Source organism: Lygodium microphyllum, chromosome 29 (genome assembly GCF_053477565.2).
Source record: "Lygodium microphyllum isolate KBCC chromosome 29, Lygodium_microphyllum_v1.1.10, whole genome shotgun sequence".
In the NCBI taxonomy this organism is placed as follows: domain Eukaryota; kingdom Viridiplantae; phylum Streptophyta; class Polypodiopsida; order Schizaeales; family Lygodiaceae; genus Lygodium; species Lygodium microphyllum.
Genome location: NC_141163.1, coordinates 32,167,163 through 32,190,786, shown reverse-complemented (window position 1 = coordinate 32,190,786; position 23,624 = coordinate 32,167,163). Strand labels below are relative to the sequence as shown.

The window sequence follows — 23,624 nt, the reverse complement described above, 5'->3', positions numbered from 1 at the left end:
GAAATTGATCTCAATTCTCTTTTCACTATTTTTCTCTACTCCTAAGGAGCTAACAAGGCTAGTGGTGGCACTATCTACAGTGGCTACCTATGATAATTTAGACCTTGGTTGTATTATGGATAGCCAAAATTAGGGTTAGGGCTTGAAAGTCCTCACAAAACTTTACAATACACGACTTCATGTCCAAAGCATTTGCAATTTGTGCAAGTGCGTGTTGGCCTTGAGCACTACAAAGGGATGTGGCTCCATTACAATGGATACACTACATGTTTTGGTAATAAGTTATGGACAACTTTAGAGTTTCCACCATCTTTAAGAGCTCTTTTTGTTGTTTCTTAACATTAGTCATAAGGTCCAACATGTCATTTGTTTCAACCTTGTTGCAGCTAAGCTAATAATCTTGTCAATCACCTATAGCTTACCTCCACTTCTCTCTTTGTACACGTCATTAATGCGGATTGCCTCATTGAGCACATCATTGATGATGCTAAAGAGATTAAGATATAAGTTTTCCACCATGTTCTCATAAATATTTTCATCACATATGCCCTTAATGAAGGCTCTAGTTATGATCTTAGCAATGGGTCTCTCGGCAATTTGAATGCATTTAAAGAGGCTCCTCAACTTTAAGACATAGTCTTCCATGCTCTGCTCTTCTTACTACTCAATATTCATCAATTGGACGATGATGTTATCATTGTAACGATTCTACAAAGTGTTTAATTAGGAGGTCCTCGAACAATATGAATGAGGCTTTCTCGATGGCATCAAGCATGGTGAACCACATTCACCCCTTTTCTCCTAGGCACAATCTGAATGCTTATGCTTACTTGGTACCACTTGTAAGGTTTTTTGCTTCACAAACTTGCTCAAACTATTCAACGAAGTTATAAGGGTCATCCCTAGCTTGATATTTATCCAAGTGCTTGGCCATTAATGAAATTTTTTCTAGACCCTTATTCCTAAGTGTGTTTCCTCTTCCGATTAAGAGGATTTGAGCACTATGCATGCCTACTTAGAATAAATCCGTGCAGTCAAATAGACATGGGTGCACAATATCCCATAATGAAGCTTGTGAGGATCATATAGCTCCGGCATTCAGTAGCATCCTTCGAATGTTATCCATCTCTAATTGTGTGGTTACAAGTTGATGTGCTAGTATTGTTGTTGACGTCCATTAAGGGTGTTTATCCCACGCTCGTACAATTCTATGAGTTTCTATTCGTGGTCTTGGAGGTCATGCTTGAAATGTCAAAGTTAGCATCATATGGAAAAGTGTCAACAATGGCCTAAAAATTGTTTGAGACTCCTCTCGAATTTTTTATTATTTCTCTCATGCTTGGTATGGTCTAATATGCTTGGTATGGTCCTCATGGTCTCTAGATTAACTAGTTGAATAGCATGATTGATAACATTGTTTGTAGGGTTTAATTCAATGTCGTTAGATCTACTAGGACTAGAGTTTCTACTTGTGGGAGTTGAAAGCTTACATTTACTTCACAAGCGCATGCACCTACATCATGAGTTCAACTCTTGGGTTTTTACTAGTTGGTTTAAATTATCAAATTTTTCAAGATTACTATTTTTGTTGTTCAAGTACTAAGTTTTTCCTTGTTGGTTTACATTGTCAAATTTTTTTAGATTGTTGTTTTCATATTGTTATCTTGTTGCCCTATTCTATTCCTTAAAAGTTTTTGGTTATGGTTTCTAGTTATCTTCACAATCAACCATCTCTGATTTGGTTATGTTCGATGCATTTGAGTAAACTGTGTAAAAACAAGCTCTCTCTTTTTCCAAGTAATGTGTGTGATTATATCATAGTAACTTGCAATACCTTTAAGATGATTAATCCACAAGTTAATAACATTTTAAGCTTGGGTTTCAATTATTTAAATGGCGGGTTTTCAATTGGGTTCTCTCAATTGTGGTATTTGGCTATTTTAGTTTGTTCAATCTTCAAGACTCTCCCCTCTTTTTTTTATACATGCCCACCATTTGGTTGATGTTTGTGAACCGTGTTCCTTAGTTATGTAAAAGAGTGTGTACATGTGCATGTGTGTGCAATGACGTGTTGCCTTATATGCCCTAGTATTGAGGGTTGTGTGTCTGTTGAGTGTACTACAAAGATGTGATAGTACACGTGTATGGATGAAGGTGTCGTGTGCTAATGTGTGAGTTGGGTTGTACTAGGCGATCTGTGAGCAAAGATTTTTACACCCAATTTGCTATTCTTTAAGTTGGTGTATGTGGTGCACAGATCGGATGTTGTATACGCGGGTAGTGAGCGTCGGAAGGTCCCCAAGAACAAAAGAACTCCATTTTTGCATAAAAAACAAGGAAGAAAGCTTGCACGACATAAAGCAAGATACTAATTGGGCACAATTTCTCCCCATGCCTTGTGTGAATGCTCCACAAAGCATGTATTTGATATATTATTCATTTTTAAGCTAAAAAAATAACCTAATTTACAATTAGCACGCTTTAACTTTTGTATTTACTTTTGTTCCACTAAAGAATTAAAGCTATTGGGCATCCAAGAGTCAGGCGATATCCAAATATAATGTTCAATACAAATATTTAAATCGTGCGTCCATGCGCATACAAAAATAATAAATAAATATCAAGTGCTTCAATAAATAAGTGCGTCAAAATAAATATTAGTGTCATACCTAAGATGCACGTCCATAAAAAATGATAATAATTTGAATACACGCTATCCTCCAATGCTTCCCAACGCCACCGCTGTCTGCTCTACACATCAACTGAAGCATTCACAATTGTTTGAAAATAATAAAATTAAACCCATAAAAGTGAATACCTAGCAGTTTTCAGCTACAAAATAAATAAATTGATTCGAACTCAATTCTAATCTTAATTTATTACGAGTGCGCACTCTAAACTCATAAGCGTTTATTAATTTAAATATATATTTTTACAAAATCACCTGCTATTGAATCACCCGATTATACATTAAATTAACAAGACGTCCAAAAAGGACAGATGTCCCCATCAACTTTTTGCACAAGGAATCCATCTTATGTACGAGCCCCGACAATAAATAAAATTTTACGAAATCCACCACAAAACCTCACGGAATCCGTGGAATATGCCTCCTGGCATCATACGCGCGGAGTGGGATAGCAATTGTCCTCAATTCTTATTAGCTCAATATAGAGTCAACAGTATGGGGTAAGCACTTGGATCTCGAGCGTGCATCCATTAGATCTCTTCAACATGATGATATTTAAACTTAACTAAATATCTACGCCCAGGTCTAGTAGTCATAAAGTCAGTATCTAGAATAGTTTTAGACTCAAGGATTTCAGTTTCTTCTTTTAACAAATGAGAGTTTTCATATATATGGTATACAAGTAATTGTCCTCTAAAATGTCGTAATAAATTGATATAAAAAGTGTTATGAATTTTTGAGTGTTGTGGTAATTCTAGTTTAAATGCATTGTCATTGATTTTATGAATGATCTTGAAAGGTCCATCAAATCTAGGGACTAATTTTACAACGGGGTGTTTGTCAATACTTTGTAATCTTCACTTTTCAATTCGTAACCAAACATAATCAACTTTGAAACTCATAGCTTTTCATTTTTTGTTGGCTTATTTTGTATATGATTATTGGGCTTTGGCAATCATATATTTCACTTCATCAAAAATAGTAGCATGCATGTTAGCAATATCATCAACAGCTTGATTTTTGTTTGACAATGATATAACAAGTGTAGCCAATCTATATCCATAAATAATTTCAAATTGTACTTTCTGTATAGCTGTATGTTATGTGTTATTGTATGCAAACTGAAATAAATATAAATGTGTATTCCGTGTTTGTGATTTTAAAATTGTGTATACATGCAAAATATCTAAAATGATACTGTTAGTAGCTTCTGTTTGGTCATTTGTTTCAAGATAAAATGCAAATGAAAAATTAATTTTTGTTCCTAAGTTAACAAACAAAGTAATCCAAAAATTATTGCAGAATCTAAAATCATGATAGAAAATAATAACTTTTGACACACCATGACTAGTGAAATAGTTTTCAAGAACAATTGAGCAGCTTGAGATGCAGTTAATGTTTTCTTACATGGAATAAAATATGCTTGTTTGCTAAACCTATCAATAATAGTCTAAATAATGTAATGATTAGCTTTAGTACTAAGCAAACCAGTGATAAAATCCATTGAAATTTGTTTCCATGGTCGTTTTGAAATTGATAAAGGCATTAGTAAACCATATTGTTTACCATGGTGTCTTTTAACTCTTTAACAAATTAAGCATTCATATATCAAGTTAGATACATCAGTTTTCATATGTGATCGATAAAAATCTTCAATCAGTATACGCAAAGTAAAAATAATTCCTCTATGACCTTAGTATGGGAGACAATGAATTTCATACAAAAAAATGATTGAAATAAAATAGTCACACATAATCTTTTTTCATAAAATATAAATCCATCAGTATAAGACAATGAATCAATGGGAATCCAATTATTTGCAACTAGTTTATTCCAATCAGCTTGAAAAGTAGGGTCTTGGTCATAAGTGTCTTTCATAAGAAAAAGAGAATCAAAAGATATCACAGAAATATTATGAATAGTCAGTTTTCTATTTAAAGTATCGACAACAATATTCACTTTTTCGGATTAATATTTTATGAGTAGATAAAAACTTTGAATAAAAGCACCCCATTTAATGTGTCGGTCAGATATTTCTGGTTGACTAAAAGAAGATATCTAATGCTTTGTTTGTTAGTATTGATCATAAATTCATATCCCATTAAATAATGTTTTCATTGACATAAAGCTTGTACTAGAGTTAGCAATTCATTATCATAGATAGAATACTTAAGTTCAGAGGGTTTAAGTTTGCAGCTAGAGTAGGCTATGGGATGAGAATCTTCCATAAGGACTGTTCATATTCCAAATCTACTAGTATCAGTGACTACTAAGAAAAATGGTCTATTGAAGTCACGTAATTACAATATATGAGCTTAAGTTAAAGCATTGTAAACGCCCCGAATAACGTAGTATGCTTAATAATTATGATATTCGCTTGTTTTCGAGATTTAATATAAAAGACAATGAACACTTAAAGCTGAAAATGAAAATTACTCACAAAATTACAGCCATGAAAATGTAAAAGTAATGGAGACAAGATTGAGGGTTGAAGATGGACAACCCCCTCCCCCCCCCCGAAGGAATGTATTTCTGCTCAACCCAAGTCCCTTAGGGAAGAGCTCAGTTACAATCAACTTGAGAGTGAGAAGAAGTAATTCTCACTCTCACAAGATCATACAAAGATATACAAACACACATGCACTATCTATTATATAATGATAAGAACTGATTTCTTTACAGTATGAGAGAAGAAAAAGGGAAAATCGGCCTTTCTCCATCATTGATCAGCAGTACATGGATAGGGCTTACTTCTTGTTGGTAAAATGGAAGAAAGAGCTCGAGAAGGAGGTGTTGTAATGAATTTACAGGCTTGCTGTCCTGTAAAACAGCAGTGATAGAAGAGGGAATATGGAGGAATTTGATAATGGAGAAGTGGGGGATGATGATGGGGATGGATGGGGCCAGTTTCTGGCTATCTGTGGGTACTGTACATGAGTTTACAGCAAAGAAAAATGATGTTGCATAAAGAAAAACGAGCTCTTATTTATAGGAGAGGAGAGCTAGTACAAAAGGAAAAAATGGAGTAGCACAAGACAAGTGTCCAGTCACATGTCATGAGATGTGACAAGTGGTGGGACACTTGAAAACTTGTGTGACAAGTGTCTTGACACTTGTCTCTTCTCTATGGCCTTCCTTTTTGGGTTGAATACTGTCAAGAATAGAAACAACCAAATTTAGTAAGCATAGTCAGAGTACAGAACTTACTATTTTTAGAATGACATCCCTATTTTTTAGGACTAGCATTTTTAGGCTAATTCGAGGCTCCTAAAATTTAGGGATCTCCTAAAATTTAGGGACCCCCCAATATGGGTGTCATATGAAAGCTTTTTCCGTGTACATCGCAAAAATTGTATCCGAATCTTCATGTGACTTTCCTATGCAAAGAAATGTGCATTTCAAGATTTCAACCTACACATGCACATTATACAAGCATTTCATGATCATGTCATCTTGTTGATTGTAATTGTCTGTTCTGGTGGATCTAGCCCAGACTTCAAGGCATCAATCCTTTCTATGTGCGAGTCTAACCCTGATATGCGTGAGTTCTAGTCACAAGCGCCCAATCGGGCCATATAGGTGGAAGTGTGAACTATTTTTTCTCTAACCCACCGCGTGGGTACACCATAACCTGTGACCACTCATCATCAATGGCTATCTCCAATGCACTTTTCTTTATATCTAATTAGTGCAAAGGGAATAAATTTAATAAATCATTATATAGACAAATTAATGAAAAAGGATACAAATTCTGTTTCTATAGAGTTGTGACAGCCCTCTGGCTTTTATTCAACTGTCCTCAGCTGAAAAGCTTCTTGATATTGCTGTAGAATATTTGGGTAATCCTTCATGAATTTTTCATCTACCCACTGTGCATCTGTTGTAGGTAGATTCTTGAATTTTAGTAAGAATTTTCGTGTCACAAGGCCACTTCTCGTGGTTCGATCCTTGAGAAACAAAATCTTTTCAAGTTTCAAGAGTTGCTCTGTTTCTTCAACTTCTGGGGGATCTTCAGTAATGGGTTCCTTTGGTTTTGGTCCTATGTAAGGTTTTAGCAAACTTACATGAAAAGCGTTGTGTATTTTCCAATGAGCAGGAAGCTCAAGTCGATAAGAAACTTCATTTATTTTCTCAATCACTTTGAAGGGTCCAAAGTATCTACTGGAGAGCTTTGGAAAAGATGAATTTTGACCAGAACCTTGTTTGAGCCTACTTTTATCAAACTTTAGCAAGACATATTGACATTTTTCAAAAGCCAAAGGTCTTCTTCGTTTATCTACTTGCTTCTTTTGTCGCTCTTGGGAAACTTTGATAGTGGCTCGAACTTGATCCATTGCGGTTTTTAAATCTGAAGCAAACTCATCAGCAGCAAGAATCTTATCTTTAGTGCGAATAATTGGAGGAGGAATCACTTTACCCTGTACTATTTCATTTGGAGCTTTCCCTGTGGATGAGTGCACTGTATTGTTGTAAGCAAACTTCAATAATGGAAGATATTTCTCCCATTGCGACTTATGTTCACTAACATAAGCTTTCAACATATCCAAAAGAGTGAGATTCATCACCTCTGTTTGGCCGTCAGTTTGAGGATGAAAAGCTGAGGAGAACTTTAAAGTGGTTCCCAAATTCTCAAATAAAGCACGTCAAAAGTTACTTGTGAATTTGGAGTCTCTATCTGAAATGACCTCAGAAGGCATACCATGTAATCTGAAGATATGTTGAATGAAAAGTCTTGTAGCTTGTGCGGATTTCAATGTTTTATGACATGGAATAAAATGTGATTGTTTGTTGAATCTATCAATTATGACCCAAATCATATCATGACCTTGAGGTGTTCTTGGAATACCTGAGATGAAATCCATTGTGATAGATTCCCATGGATCTTTGGGCACTAGAAGAGGTTGCAACAATCCTGGAATCTTCTGCCTATCATATTTGGATTTTTGGCATACCAGACAAGCCTCAATGAAGTTATGTGTATCTCTTCGTAATGTTGGCCAATAAAAGTAGCGCTCAATTGCACTTAGAGTGGCTACCCTCCTTCTATGCCTTGCATAAGGGGGTTCATGACTTTCTTTAAGCACCTTTTGTCGAACAGAAAGAGTGACACAAAGGCGATTGTTCATGAGAAGGTAACCGTCTTTGATGGAATAATCTGGATAAGAACCTCATTGCTGTAAATTTGACCAAATTGCTGCAAAATCACTATCTTCATCATAAGTATTTTTCATCGTTTGAAAATATTCATGATGAGCCACTGTAATAGTTGCAATGCGAGGCACTCTAGAAAGTGCATCAGCAACTACATTTTTTTTCCCTAGAGCGTACATAATTTGAAAATGAAACATAGACAAGAAATTTTTCCATCTTGCATGTTTCTCCTGCAAATGCTTTTGAGTCTTGAAATACTTCAAACTTTGATGATCAGTTTTAATAAGGAATTCATTGCCTAAAAGATAATGTTTCCATATCTTTGAAGCATGAACCACTGCTAAGAGCTCCTTTTCATAAATGTCATACCTTTTCTCCACATCATTTAGACGGCGGCTTTCAAAGGCTACGGCATGGCCTTTTTGATTTAGCACTACACTAATACAATCACCGCAAGCATCTGCTTCCACCACAAATGGTTTTACCAGATCTGGAATTATAAGAACAGGTCAAGAAGTAAGAGTTGTTTTCAGCCTTGTAAAGACTGCCTTCTCTTTTTCCTTCCATTGGAAAGAGATCTTCTTCTTTGTAAGGTCATGAAGTGGAGAAGCCATATGTACAAAATGCTTGATGAAGCGGCGGTAATAAGAGCATAAGCCAAGAAACGATCGCACCTCATGTACATCATGAAGATAAGGCCATTCTTGGATTATCTTGATCTTTTCAGTATCCATCTGAATCCCTTCACAAGAGATGACATGCCCAAGGTAATTTATTTTATACATGAAAAATTCACTCTTTTTACCATTTACCAAGAGTTGATTTTGTTATAGTAATTGTAGAACAATTTTCAAGTGTTGATGATGCTCCTCTTCATTCTTGCTAAAGACAAGAATATCATCAAAGAAAGTACCGACATATTGTCGATGCTCTCTAAAGATGCGCTCCATCATTCAATTAAAGGTGGCTGGTGCATTGTTTAATCCAAAAGGAACCACCAAGAATTCATAAAGACCATATGAAGTGCGGAAAGCAGTTTTGTGTACATCTTGTGGTATTACCCTAATTTGATGATAACCACTCTTTAAATCAATGCGACTGAAAACCTTTGAGCCTCCTAGACGATCCAAAATGTCATCAATTCTGGAAATAGGAAACCGATTCTTCATTGTGATTTTGTTGAGGGCTCGATAATCAATGCACATCCTAAATGTGCCATCTTTCTTTTGAACAAGAAGAACCGGTGAACAAAATGGTGAGCTACTTGGCCTAATTAGCCCACGGTTGAGTAGGTCTTCGACTTGCTTTCTGATTTCTTATTGTTGAGGATGGCTCACACAGTATGGTGCTATATTAGCAGAACTGCCCGGGATAATATCAATATGATGGTCTTTTGACCTTTCTGGGGGAAGCTGATAAGGAAGATCTTCCGAAAAACAATCTTTATACTTTTCCAAGAGCTAAAGTTGCTCTTGGTTTTCAGCATTCATATTATCTTTTACATCAGTGACATAAAGCAGATAACATTGAACACAATCATTAATTGCTCTAGAGACTTGCATATGGCTTACCATAGGTATGGTGTCTCCAGAAACTCCAACTTGGATCTCGTACTTCTTGCCTTTGTTGGTGAGTTCTACCTTCTTTTCCTGAGAGAAGATGGTTGAATCTACTCTATGATTCCAGAGCATGCCAAGAATCACATCGCAACCATCAAGGTCTCGGATACATAAGGTATCTTCGTCACTATAGCCTTGAATTTGAAACTTGAGCTTGCCAATGTAGGGTATCACAGTCTTCACTGTGTCACCTTCATCAGCATTTAAAGCTTGGCGAACTTCTACCAGCGGAGTGTCCATCTCTTCATTCTTTAATCCAAGCTCTTTAGCTACTTGCAAGGAAATAATATTTTCATTCGCCCCAAGATCTATCAAGAATAGTGCTTGCTTACCTTGCAACTGTCCCCAAGCTTTTAATAATTTGCGCGTCTCTGGAGTTGTGTTTGCAACTACATCACTGATAGCATTGATTTTTACTGGCGACTTAGGCTTGTTGTCAGAAACCTTGCTTTGTCCCTTGTTTGGACATTGCTTCGCTATGTGGCCTGTTTGTCCACATTTAAAGCACTTCCCTTCTTTCATGAAGCGTTGCTTTTCTTCTTCGGAAGTTGCTTTGCTTGTGGGTATAGATCGGAGAGAAATTGAGGAGCATTAAGAGGTGCATAGGGCTTCATCTTCTTTTGATTTGATGGCTGCTTTTGCCGTTGTTTTTTTCCTTCATTTGGGGCTGAATACTCCTCATCGTCAGCTACTCTCTTGTTATCATTCTTTTGGAATGATTTGTTGCCATTGTGCTCCATTTCCCATGTCTCAGCATGGTCAATGAGTTCCCTGAGATTAGAACAATGATAATGATTAAGAGCAATACGAAGTTTAAAATGCAAACCTCCTTGAAACTTCCTAAGCTTTTTCGAACTGTTGATCTTCTTGAAATGTTGGACCTTCAAAAGTAGCTCCCAAAATCTCTTGGTGTAGTCACCAAGTGACTCATTTTTCCTTTGCCAAAGCCGATCCCATTCCATTTTTACATCTCTTTTGAAATGAACAGTAAGAAATTGGCTTTGTATCATGCGAACAAATGACCACCATGATTTTGGGGTAGCATGATCATATTCCAACCCTGTCCACCAAGTTTGGGCTAAGTCGGTTAAATGTAAAGCTGCAAACTTAATCTTTTCTTTTTCTTTATACTTGTCACGACCGTACAAAATTTGAAATTGACGAATAAACTTCAGAAGAAGAATAGGATTTCGGGAACCATCATACATACTGAACTTGATCTTCTTTTCAAGTTGAGATAGTGACTTAGTCTTCTTCTTCTTCTTATGCCTTCGTCCATGCTCGGATCTTGAGATTGAAGATGATGAAGTGCTTGATGGGGATGAAGATGAAGATGAGGGTGAAGAATGTCGATGCCTTTGACGATGATGAGGTTTTCCACGAGAAGGGTGTGACTCTTCGTTACTAGAAGAGGATCCATCAAAATAGGCGCCAGATGACTTTGAAGAAGAGGATGAGCTTCGACGCGATCTCTTTCTTTGTCTTGAAGTAGAATGGGACTGCCTCTTAGAAGTAGTTGGACTTTTTGATCGGCTCCTTTCATTGGTATGGCTTTGTCTCCTTGAAGTAGATGGGCTTCTTTCCTTGAATTCTTTGGGATTCTCAACTTTTTCTAGTTTGAGAAGTTGCTCACGAATTTACTGATTCTCCTCTCTAAGACTTTGAATGGCTTGAAGGATAGCACTCGACTGATCCATTGAGACTCTTAAGAAAAAAAATATGCTCAAGTACTCAATGCAAGGGCTGAAAACAAACAAACTTATAATTGTAAGCACTACCAATGTTGGGGGTGAGGACCGAGCCAAAGCTCTGATACCACTGTAAACGCCCCGAACAACGTAGTATGCTTCACAATTATGATATTCGCTTGTTTTCGAGATTTAATATAAAAGAGAATGAACACTTAAAGCTGAAAATGAAAATTACTCACAAAATTACAGCCATGAAAATGTAAAAGTAATGGAGACAAGATTGAGGGTTGAAGATGGGCAATCCCTCCCCCCTCCCCCTCCCCCTCCCCCCCGAAGAAATGTATTTCTGCTCAACCCAAGTCCCTTAGGGAAGAGCTCAGTTACAATCAACCTGAGAGTGAGAAGAAGTAATTCTCACTCGCACAAGATCATGCAAAGATGTACAAACACACATGCATTATCTATTATATAATGATAAGAACTGATTTCTTTACAGTATGAGAGAAGAAAAAAGAAAAATCAGCCTTTCTCCATCGTTGATCAGCAGTACACGGATAGGGCTTGCTTCTTGTTGGTAAAATTGAAGAAAGAGCTCGAGAAGGAGGTGTTGTAATGAATTTACAAGCTTGCTGTCCTGTAAAACAGCAGTGATAGAATAGGGAATATGGAGGAATTTGATAATGGAGAAATGGGGGATGATGATGGGGATGGATGGGGCCAGTTTCTGGCTATCTGTGGGTGCTGTACATGAGTTTACAGCAAAGAAAAATGATGTTGAATGAAGAAAAATGAGCTCTTATTTATAGGAGAGGGGAGAGCTAGTACAAAAGGGAAAAATGGAGTAGCACAAGACAAGTGTCCAGCCACATGTCATGAGATGTGACAAGTGGTGGAACACTTGAAAACTTGTGTAACAAGTGTCTTGACACTTGTCTCTTCTCTATGGCCTTTCTTTTTGGGTTGAATACTGTCAAGAATAGAAACAACCAAATTTAGTAAGCACAGTCAGAGTACAGAACTTACTATTTTTCGAATGACATCCCCATTTTTTTGGACTAGCGTTTTTAGGCTAATTCGAGGCTCCTAAAATTTAGAGACCCCCCAATATGGGTGTCATATAAAAGCTTTTTCCGTGTACATCGCAAAAATTGTATCTGAATCTTCATGTGACTTTCCTATGCAAAGAAATGTGCATTTCAAGCTTTCAGTCTACACATGCACCTTATACAAGCATTTCATGATCATGCCATCTTGTTGATTATAACAGTCTGTTCTTGTGGATCTAGCCCACACTTCAAGGCATCAATCCTTAATGTGTACGAGTCTAACCCTGATATACGTGAGTTCTAGTCACAAGCGCCCAATCGGACCATATAGGTCAAAGTGTGAACTATCTTTTCTCTAACCCACCGCGTGGGTACACCATAACCTGTGACTACTCATCAGTGGCCAGCTCCAATGCACTTTTCTTTATATCTAATTAGTACAAAGTGAATAAATTTAATAAATCATTATATAGACAAATTAATGAAAAAGGATACAAATTCTGTTTCTATAGAGTTATAACAAGCATGTTTTAATAAATCAAATGACTTTTATTGATTCTCGGACCAATGATACACAATGCCTTTTTTTAATAGTTTTGTCAAAGGTAATGCAAGAAATGAAAATTTTTCTATAAAAGCTAATAAGACCTAAGAAAGAACGTAATTCATGCACATTTTTTAGTATCGACCAATTAAAAATTGCTTCTATCTTTTTAGGGTCAACTTTAATACCTTCAAATGAAACAATATATCCTAGATATTCAATTTTTGTTTGAAAAAAATCACTCTTTTTTAGATTTGCATATAATTGATTTTCTTTTAATAATTTAAAAATCAAAGATAAATGTTCATAATACTCATTCTCATTCTTACTGAAAACTAATATATAATCAAAGAAAATAATGACACAATGTTTATGCTTCAAAAATATGCGATTCATCATACGACTAAATGTGACTGATACATTAGTTAAACCAAAAGACATAACCATGAATTTATAGTGTCCAAATTGTATTCTAAATACAGTTTTGAATATATCAGATGTGTCAAATCTTACTTGATAGTATCCAGATTTAATATCTATCTTGTTGAATATGGCAGATCCTTGTAGCTCGTCCATAAGATCTACCCTAGGAATCGAATATATATTCTTAATAGTGATTTTATTTAGTGCACGAAAATCAAGGCATACACGATAGGTATTGTTTTTCTTCTTCACTAATAAGACAGGTGCACCAAATGAAGAACTACTAGGTCTAATAAGTCCTAGGGTTAACAGTTCTTGAATTTGGGCTTGAATTTCTTTTTGTTCAATTTGGTTATGTCTATATGGTGCTTTACATGGTAGTTGTGATCTAGGAATTAGGTATATCTTATGATCTTCGTGACGTACAAGTGGTAATCCAATTGATAAGTCAACCACAAAACAATCTTGAAATTGTGAAGGAAATTGTGTGTGCCTAGGATGCATCTGATTTTCTTTAGCTTCGATTTCATTCACCCATATTAAATAAGATTTGCTACTTTTTCGTAATGCACGTTTAAACTAAGTATGACTAAGCAATGAAAAATTATCGAAAATATGCATATCATGCAATGTGATTTGTTTCCCATTAGAATGATTTTTTATTCAATGCTTGAAATAATCTATATCAAGATTATACTGATGTCGCCAAGACATTTCTAAGATAATGTCACTAAACTACAAAGACACAACTAAGAATTTCTTACGTTCAATATAATCACCAATTTTAATTTCTAAGTCATGTATCTCTTGTATATTGTATCTAATGCCTAAAAATGTAGCATTGATGCGATAATGTGTACAAACAGTATGTAAATTTAATTCTTTGACCAATTTTGCAGAAATAAAGTCGTGTGTGCTCCCATCATCATGTAAAATAGTCTTTTATTTATCATGCACAAAATATTTCATCGTTAATAAAGAATGAAAATTTTGTATACTTGATAAAATATCTAAAGTAGTACTAATCTCATCGTCTTCCGTGAAATCTGACATCTCTTCATATTCTTCATCTTCTGTCACTCCCAAATAATTAATATAAACAGTTGGCTTTTTGGATTGATAATTAATCGCTAAATGTCCAGGTTGATAACATTTGTAACAGACTATGGATTTGACTTTAGATAAATTATTGGTAATAGCAGGAAGTTTAGAAATATTGAAATTTGACTGGAGAGATGGCTTAAGGTTTAGATTTGTGTTTGATGATAAAACAAGTGGTCGTATCCAAGATTTACGGAATGAAAATGGAAAAAAACGACTTTGATTGAATCTTCGAAAATTTGAATTGAATTGTTTTGAACCAAAGTTACCATTAGTTTGAAATTGTTGTAGTCGCTTCTCTCGTCCTCGAATTTTATCTTCAATGTCATGGACCAAGGAAATTGCTTCTTCGAGAGTCGTTGGCTTGAACATGTTGACCTCCACATAAAAATATCCAAGTAAACCAGATATAAACTTGCGTTTATAGGTTGCCTCAGATACATCTTCAAGCATTCGTAGTTGCAATAAAGCGTTCCAAAAACGCTCAATATATTGTGAAATAAGCTCACGATCCCTTTATTACAGAAGATCCCATTGTTTGATTGTTTTTTTGTGGAATTGGAGTGAAAGAAAATTCAGCAAAAAATTCTTTTAAAAAGTCTCCCAAGTAGTAGGATAATCAATGCTCTTGCGGACAATAGTCCACCATAGGGATACTCGGTCAACTAGATGATTTTAGTGACACACTTAATTGTGTCTAACTCAGCATACTATTCTTCATGGAAATTATCACCAAATTAACTTATAAAAGCAAGTACAGTCTTTCCATTGAAAGTACGAAATTTGAAATTTCTTTTACTTATCTTTGTTTCTTTCCGAATAGATTACGCTTCAAGTATTGCATCCGATCGTACGTCGTATAAGATCTTCAGATTGCGATCCATCTTGGTCGATGGTAGATCATTGCAGATTAGCCAATTGAGCTTGCAAGGTTTGACGTACTCTTCGTTCCTCTTAAAGCTGCACCATAATCAAATCCAATTTTTGCTCCATCGTTGGTTAGAGTAGATCACCTTCAACCATAAAATCTTCCATAGTTTGATCGAACATCTTGCAAAATTCTAAAAGACCTCATATACTTGAAATCTTATTAGCGGGATGAGCGTAGCTCAAAGTCGGATTTACAAGACTTATTTCTTTTTTTTTAATGGCTTTTTGTAGTATTTTTCCTTTGCGGATACAGAATTTGATATCACGATCGTCTTGCACGAAAATAATCTTGCGTATATACTGCGTGTTGCAAACTGTTCGCTGGAATCTAGTTCTATCAGTCCACATGTGTAAACATGGGCTTCCAAAGAGTTGAAAATAGGTTCGTGTTTAGCCGAGTAGGAACTGCCGTTATGAAAAAGAGTTGAAATTGAAACTTGAGGCTTCAAAAAGCTTTGAATTTTAAAGCTTTAATATTATAAAGCTTATAGAAATTTTCTAATTTCGTGATAATAAAAGCATGTCGGTAATTTCGAAGACGTGCAGTACATACTGCTGCCATCGTGGTCCTCCACCTGTAAAAGCTGGTCCTTTGCGATCTGAGTGTATAGTAGGGGGTTCTTGACTGCCAAGAACACGCTAGTATTGAGGGGTTGCCACGAGACTGACTGTAAAGCTTGATCGTTCTAAGAGCTCCGCCTTTGCATGAGATGATAAGCAATTGAAAGCTCTCGATCTCAGCTTCGCTTTGATATTACTAGTGCACAGATTGAATGTTGTATGCACGCGTAGTGAACATCGAAAGGTCCCCAAGAACAAAATAACTCTACTTTTGCACAAAAAACAAGGAAAAAAGCTTGCACGATATGAAGCAAGAGACTAATTGAGTACAATTTTTTCCCCCACAAACCTTGTGCGAGCGCTCCACAAAGCATATATTTGATATATTATTTATCTCCAAGCTCAAAAAATAGCCAAATTTACAATTAGCATACTTTAGCTCTTGTGTTTACTTTTGTCCTACTAAATAATTAAAGCTATTGAACGCCCAAGGAGTCCAGCGATACCCAAATACAATGTCCAATACAAATATTTAAATCATGCACCCATGCGCATACAAAAATAATAAATAAATATCAAGCACTTCAATAAGCGCATCAAAATAAATATTTACACCATGCCTAATATGTGCGTCCATAAAAAATGATAATAATTTGAATACATGCTATCCTCTTGTGCTTCCCAACGCCACTACTGCCTGCTCTACATATCAACTAAAGCATTCACAATTATTTGAAAATAATAAAATTAAACCGACAAAAGTGAATACCTAACAGTTTTCAGCTACAAAATAAATAAATTGATTAAAACTCAATTCTAACCTTAATTTATTACGAGTGCGCACTTTAAACTCATAAACATCTATTAATTTAAATATGTATTTTACGAAATCACCCGCTATGGAATCACTCACTTGTACATTAAATTAACAAGACGTCCGAAAAGAGCAAGTGTCCCCATCAACTTTTCGCACAAGGAATCCACCTTGTGTGAGCACCGGCAATAAATAAAATTTACGAAATCCATCGCAAAACCTCAGGGAATCCACCATGGAATATGTCTCCTGGCATCAGTATAGGAGCACACTAGTGCAGTACCCATGTGCACTAGCCTGAGTGCAGTGGATGTGAGAGATTAGTGGATCTAAATATGGATGAAGGGTGGTGGTGTACAAGGGTTACATATGCAAGAACATGTACTAGAGTGTGTGTTGGAATCGTAGTACGCTAGAGTAGTGCACTAGAGTTATTGCTAGTGTCCTAGTGTAGTGCACATGTACTAGGGTGTGACGACACAAGTCAAATATTCCTTGGATTGGTGGTACTTTAATTTTTTACTATTTCTTATTATTGCACTAGTGCACTGTACTACCACACACACATTGCACTCTACACATTGCACATTACATATGCACATGTACATGTGTGCTACAATAGTGCACACTTCACTTTCTCCAATGCACTAACTTTGTGCACACGCGCACACTACCATGCACTAGCCTCTCCCAATGCATTACACTAGTGCACTTACTACGCTTTGCCTTGCTCTACTACACTTAATATATTTGCCACACTATGCAAGTGGCCTCTCTCTCTCTCTCTCTCTCTCTCTCTCTCTCTCTCTCTATGCACCACTCCCCCAATCATTCAATGATGACAAGCACTCAAACTTCAATACTAAGAATCATAGGATCATAAATCATACCTTCATGGCTACTATGACAATTGCAGCTCCTCCTCGGCTTTCTTCTACCAATGGCTCCTCTCTTTTGGCAGCTCTTTCTCTTGCTCGGTGGCTCAGCAGCAGCTCCTCTTCTTGTATGGCTAAGTGGCGATAAAGTGGTGGTTGATGCTAGGTTGGGAGGTTGAAAGAGTGGTGGTGATAGGGGAAAAGAGGAAAGGTTTATAGTGCAGAAGAAAGAATTGGTGGGGTAGAGGGTAATCGGTGGAGGAGACGGTAGACAAATGGTGGAAGAGGACGCAAGGGATGTAGGGATGCAAAAGTTGGTGCGGAGGGAAAGCAAGAAAGGTGTGTGTATAGAGAGGGATAGGGTGATGATGGCAAAGGAGGAAGAGGTGACACAAATAAGAAGACGGTGGAGATGAAAAGATTCAGAGGGGACAGGATGAGAAAAGTGATGGTGGAGAATTTTGACGCCTCCATTCTGCCCTATCAAAAGCCCTCATCCCTACCCATGATGAGATCAACAATTGATTTTCTCATTCTGACTGGATGCCAGCCTGCGCATAGTTTGCCATCCATGCAAGGATGCTGCACAGAACACATATTATCAGCTTCCTCAATAGCCCCTCATTGGTGATTATGGTGGTGCACTTAAGCAGCATGGTTGTTGCGAAAGTATGGCGAAAGTATGCCTACTATTGATACATGCCTGCTCAACCTGGTTGTTCCCTGCTGATGTTAGAAACAACCATGAGCATCCTAGAAAACACGTACAAGTCTGCTGCACAAGACAATGTAGCAAGCCTGTTGTACCACTCCTAACTTTGTTCACTGACCTAATATTCAACTGACAAAGGGTAAGCTTCACGTCCTGTAAAGGTCAACCTTCTTTGCTTTTGATGCATGCCTGTAGTAGTACTTCTATTGTCACTACGAGTAGTAACTTGCTTTCCCTCTCACTTTGTCCTCATCCCAAAGAGAGATCCAGCTGTTAATATTCTTTTCCCTTCAATTCCTACACCTAAAACTTTACTGAAGTAGCTAAAGAAGACTAGCTGTGTCCAACTAATATCAATAATAGGACAAAAGGAGCCACTTCACTTCTCCACTGGATTTTTTTTTAATGCAATCATCCTTCTATAGATACTAGGTATGTTGCAGATACATGCCCTCAAACAAGACATAGAGATAAAAGCATATATACAGATGCGACGAAAAATGCTGGTCTGAAATTAAGGGACAAGACTGTAATGAAAGTGCCTATTGCATAGCCGCAATGCTCCGACTAATATTGCACACTAAAATAACAGAAATTAAAAAGTGAGAACATAATCTACACATGCAGTAAATACATCTGGCAGAAGTGATCTCAAGTGAAAAAACAAAAATGGTGAATTTATCAAAGAAAATGCAGTATCCCATAAGCTCATGAAATAATCCTCCCTATGTGGTATTACAGCTTTAGGATCATCATCACCCACTGTCAGCTTGTGAAACCAACCAGATCACCTTCAATGAAATATATGGGAGAGACAAAACTCTTCACTTTGAGGAAATAGTGATGCTGCGAATTATGTCATCATCAGCATTGAACATCCTTTGCAAGTTAACTTGACTTTGAGGGTTTGTGACGTATGTAATTTGCATGTAAAGACCATCCAAGTATGTCCTTGAAACCCCTCCCGTGTCTTTCTTCTCTATGCTGTATGCAAGAGGCCTTATGCTACGACTTGAAAACTCAACACTTGTCGCACCTCCTGCAATAATGGTCTGTCAAAATTTTCAAATTTAGTCGAGAAGTATAAGACTGAAGGAAAGGTAACAGGTATTTCAACATTAACTGCCATCTCGGACATATTTAATCTTTTCTGCTAGTATATAATCCTCCTTTTGTATGCCACATCAGAATACTGGTCAAAAAAACAGCATTAACACTGCACTAGCAACTGGAAAATTCACAAATCCAAGAGTGGCGTCTGTGTCTACTCTCTATATTTCCATTGCAGTGTCCAGTGTCATAATCAGAAAATCTGACGTGCATCACCTAGCAAGCTACATCCGTAGGAAAGCTAAAGCTTATTGTCCTTTACATAAATGTGTCCAGGAGACACATTGATTTTGTAATCAGTTTACCTCACATTCTGGATGAGAGCCATCCAATTTTCCACCATTGCACAAGAGTGGTGATCATAATGAAGGCCAAAAAGTTCCAGCAAGGGAAGGCATTATGAGCATTGGGCATTGGACAGCAATTATGAACAGACAGAAAAAAGCATGCATGGCAAGCAATCATGAACACCAGGCATCTAGACGTGACTTGATAGGCAAGGATTGTGTACTGAGAGAAAATCATTTGGCAGAACCAGTTGGAACATATATTTCTATATATGTATGTATATATATATAGAGAGAGAGAGGCAGTGGTAGAGGCTTACAAAGCCAGCAGAAAGATGAGTAGCAGGCAGGCAGGTTAGAGAGAGAGAGAGAGAGAGAGAGAGAGGCAGTGGTAGAGGCTTGCAAAGCCAGCAGAAAGATGAGTAGCAGGCAGGCAGGTTAAAAGAAGTATGTCATCTTTCTAGAACTTGCATATGCTTGAATGGATACAATTAAGGTGGGGATGCACTATATGTTGACGAGCTTTGATAACTTCCACTTTAATGACCCAAGGTAAGTTAATTTTTGAGGTTGCTGCATGGCTAAATGCCTCTCCATTAGTTGTCTCATCCAAACACCAAGATAGTGCAGACAGTGCAGACACTGACTTGTAGGTAAGGGAGATTAGTCCTCGCAATGGAGTTGTTGGCTTAAGGCCCAAGGTTAAGCCCAATTTGGCTCCATGTACTCGTGGAGGTGAGCTCAAACTTCATCACTCTATCTTTCTATGATATTGGGCTGGGAGTTTGACGCGGTAGATCTTGGGATCCTACACTTCTTCCTTGAATTGGAGATCTATCAAATAGCATGAAACATTTTTACGTCGCAACACAAGTACATCTCCGAGCTTCTTTCAAAGTTTAGCATGGCAGAGTGTCAGCCTATTTCACGCCCCATGGACCTAAAGTCTAAGCTTGTGGCAGTCGGTGACCCCCTTAATGATACCACTCACTATAGGTGCCTCATTGGCTCTTTGATCCGGCTGATCCATACTCGGTTGGACATCTCTTTTGTGGTGGCTTTGTTGTCTTCTTTCATGACAATCACTCACTAGCAAGCCGCCTGGCATATTCTACACTACCTACAGGGAACTCGATCCTACATGATCATGTATGAAGAGGGGAAACTCTTTCAGAATGGAGTGACTCTGATTGGGCAAGTGATGTGGACTCGCCCTGGTCCACTACTAGTTATGCCTTCTTCCTTGGATTGAGAGCTATCTCTTGGAGCAGTGAGAAGTAGCCTATTGTGACTCTTTCATCTACAAAGGCTAAGAATCGTGCCCTTTGGTCTACAGCTATGGAGGCAATTTCACTCTATTATTTGTTGGGAGAGATTGGGTTTCCATAGACAAGATTTCTTCACGAGCATTGTCGAGCGCTACCTCCATAGGCTCTTCGCGATAATCTCACCAGCTTCCAAGGAGTGATGACAACGCTTAAAACCAGTCTTCCTTCTCGGGTAGGGTGGTAATTCCTGATCAAGCACTTGATTACAGCATTCTATAAATAAACATAAACTCAAAATGCATGATTTACCTTGAAATTCTTGGACAATAGACACCCTACTAGCCCCAAAACCGGCACCCCTTTCAGTATTTCCTCAACTTTTTTAACTAATGGATTGGGTATAAGCTGAGATTCCACAATCTCCTTAGCTGAGTCCAAAAGCACCTTGTTGTAGATGCAATCAACACACAAAATGGGCCAATTGCCCCTTAAATTTCACCCAAGACTTGCTCTAATAGGATCCCAACTGGCCAAATGCTGCCCCAAATCCACAACGGATGGACTAGCATATGAATTCCCAATAATTCCACAAATTTCAGGTGCTATGAACACGGCATTAGGATGCATGGACCCATGAAGAGAAAGAGAGATTTCTTGCTGCTTTGTGCCATGGGAGATAAGCACTCATGAAATCTAACTCCTCTTTCTTGCTTGAAGCTTCTTAACTTGAAGCTCCTTCCTATTGTAATGCCAAAACATTCTTTTTGCTTTGCCTTCCTTGTAATGTTAGCCTTGTACCCCGTGATCCCAATCATATTCATGCTCTTCCATGCCAAAAAGATGTACTAAGATTATTGTATTTCTTGAATCCCCAAATCACATGATTGGCCCCAAAATTGGCACGCCTTTTGGTATTTCTTTAGCTTTATTGAAAAAGAAGTTGATTTACAATGGGATTCTCCCCATCCCCTTCACAATCCAAACTCCGCTTGCTGTCCAAAGTGACCAACAAGTCTTCAATCCGTTTTGCCCCTTGATTTGGGTACTTAATTGGCCTTCACCCACTTCAAAGACGATGCAAATGCCCCAAATTCAATGGCTGGCTAGTCCTCCACCTGAATTTAGCTGAAATTCACCTTCAACCTTGAAAAATCCAAGTCTTGGAGCTTCCAATTTCTGGCACACTTCTCGAGGCTACTGCTAAACCCCAATTTCTGCTGTAAATTAGGGTTTACAACAGAGAAATTTGCAATTTCTCAGCCTCCAAGGGTCCAAATGCTGAGATCTTCGAAGCAAGGCTGTGAAATGGCTGGGAGATGAGAGAGAAAATTCAAAGTTTTACCACAACAGCATTAAATGTTGTCGCCTACAACTGAGACATCCAAATCAGCTGTCACCTTATACCTAGATGCAATCATCCAGCTATGGAGTTTTCAAATCTACAATCACCTCCTCAAAACTCACTCGTGGCTGGCTGCAATGGCTGAAAATAGGCTGGCCATGGCTACTCACAGCTCTCCCACATTTGCTACAGCAAGAATGATCTCATTTTTCCTCTTCAGCCTATTACTAGCCTGTATAGGCAAGTTTGCCAAGTCGCAACCTTCCCAAATGGTTTTTTCAACATTATCCATCATTGAATATTACTTTTCAACCTTTAATTACTAAAAATTAATGTAATAATTATTTCGATGCCCAAAAAAATAATTTGACTAGCCAATAATTATATTGGCTAGGCATCTTCCACTCCCGAGTCTCTTTGTGCCATCTTTGACCATTAGATTGACGTTAGGTACCATTAAACGCCACATCTCTAATGTCACCAACTAACACTTATGGCCAAATGAATGACCTAGGCCAACAATTGACACCAGATACCACCAAGTACCTGTGCAACATAACTTGAAGTAACTTTTGCATTTGACATCCCATGATTTTCTCCGGTTTCAAGCTCGTAAATTTACTCTAATCCCAATTGCACTCATATGTGCAACATTTACTTAATCATGTGATTAAAAATTAATCCACATGTTAAGTGAGGTTTCAAAAATCCATATTCTCATGACAAAACTCCTTATCCCTATGGTCCACATGAGTTCAAAGTTTATTAGAGCCTTTGAGATCAAAGTCAATGAAGCCTAAACTGAAATCCCTTGAGGGAAATAAACATCAATTCAAGAGCTCTGTGTTTTGGATAAGAAACTATCAAAGAACTTGTACTTCAAATATTGACTCAGAGACGAGACTTAGCTTCTAGAAGTTTGGCTTCTATAATTCTCAAAACTCTCACTTGGTGCAATTTTCATGCCTTCTTTTGTCTTCCTTTACTTCCGATTCTCTTCGGACTTGTGACATGATGCGATTGTCCTCCAACAATGTTGCTCTGTACTCTTTTTTTTTGCCAAGTGGATACCTTCTAAACCCAATCTTTAACATTATCCAACCATTAAATTAATTCATCCCTTCTCAAAATTAAATGTACCCATTCGTAATTAAATTGACTAGGCCATTTGCAACCTTGAGTGGTCCCCAACCTCTGCTGACCCTTGGGCTGGTATTAAAATAGTAGTCCCTAATGTCAACACTAACACTAATTGGGCAAACAACAGTCCTAGAATCAAAATTAACACCAACTAACCACCAAAGCCCAACTAGCATATTTGTCACAACTTTTGTCTTTGACACCCACAACATCCTCGGGGTCCTTGGGTTGCTACCATGAAATAACTGCCATGTACATCACATGTACTAAAAAACCTTGCACATTTGATTAGTAACTTAATTAAATGTTATCAACAAGATT

The 23,624-nt window shown here is 37.4% G+C and overlaps 1 protein-coding gene across 3 annotated transcripts in view; it reads right to left on the bottom strand.

The window, feature by feature from the left end:
• Positions 1–2,668: 2,668 nt before the first annotated feature.
• LOC148010506 (small ribosomal subunit protein bS6c-like) overlaps positions 2,669–23,624 on the bottom strand; it is a 62,602-nt gene continuing 41,646 nt past the window's right edge. Inside the window, exon 2 of one of the 3 annotated variants that reach the window (XM_087671676.1) lies at positions 2,669–2,746. In XM_087671676.1, coding sequence (XP_087527802.1) covers positions 2,714–2,746 — 33 coding nt within the window. In that variant the 3' untranslated portion in view covers positions 2,669–2,713. Of the gene's footprint in view, positions 2,747–18,802; positions 19,209–23,624 lie in introns of those variants that run through there. The other 2 variants (XM_087671674.1, XM_087671675.1) reach the window with 2 other exon arrangements.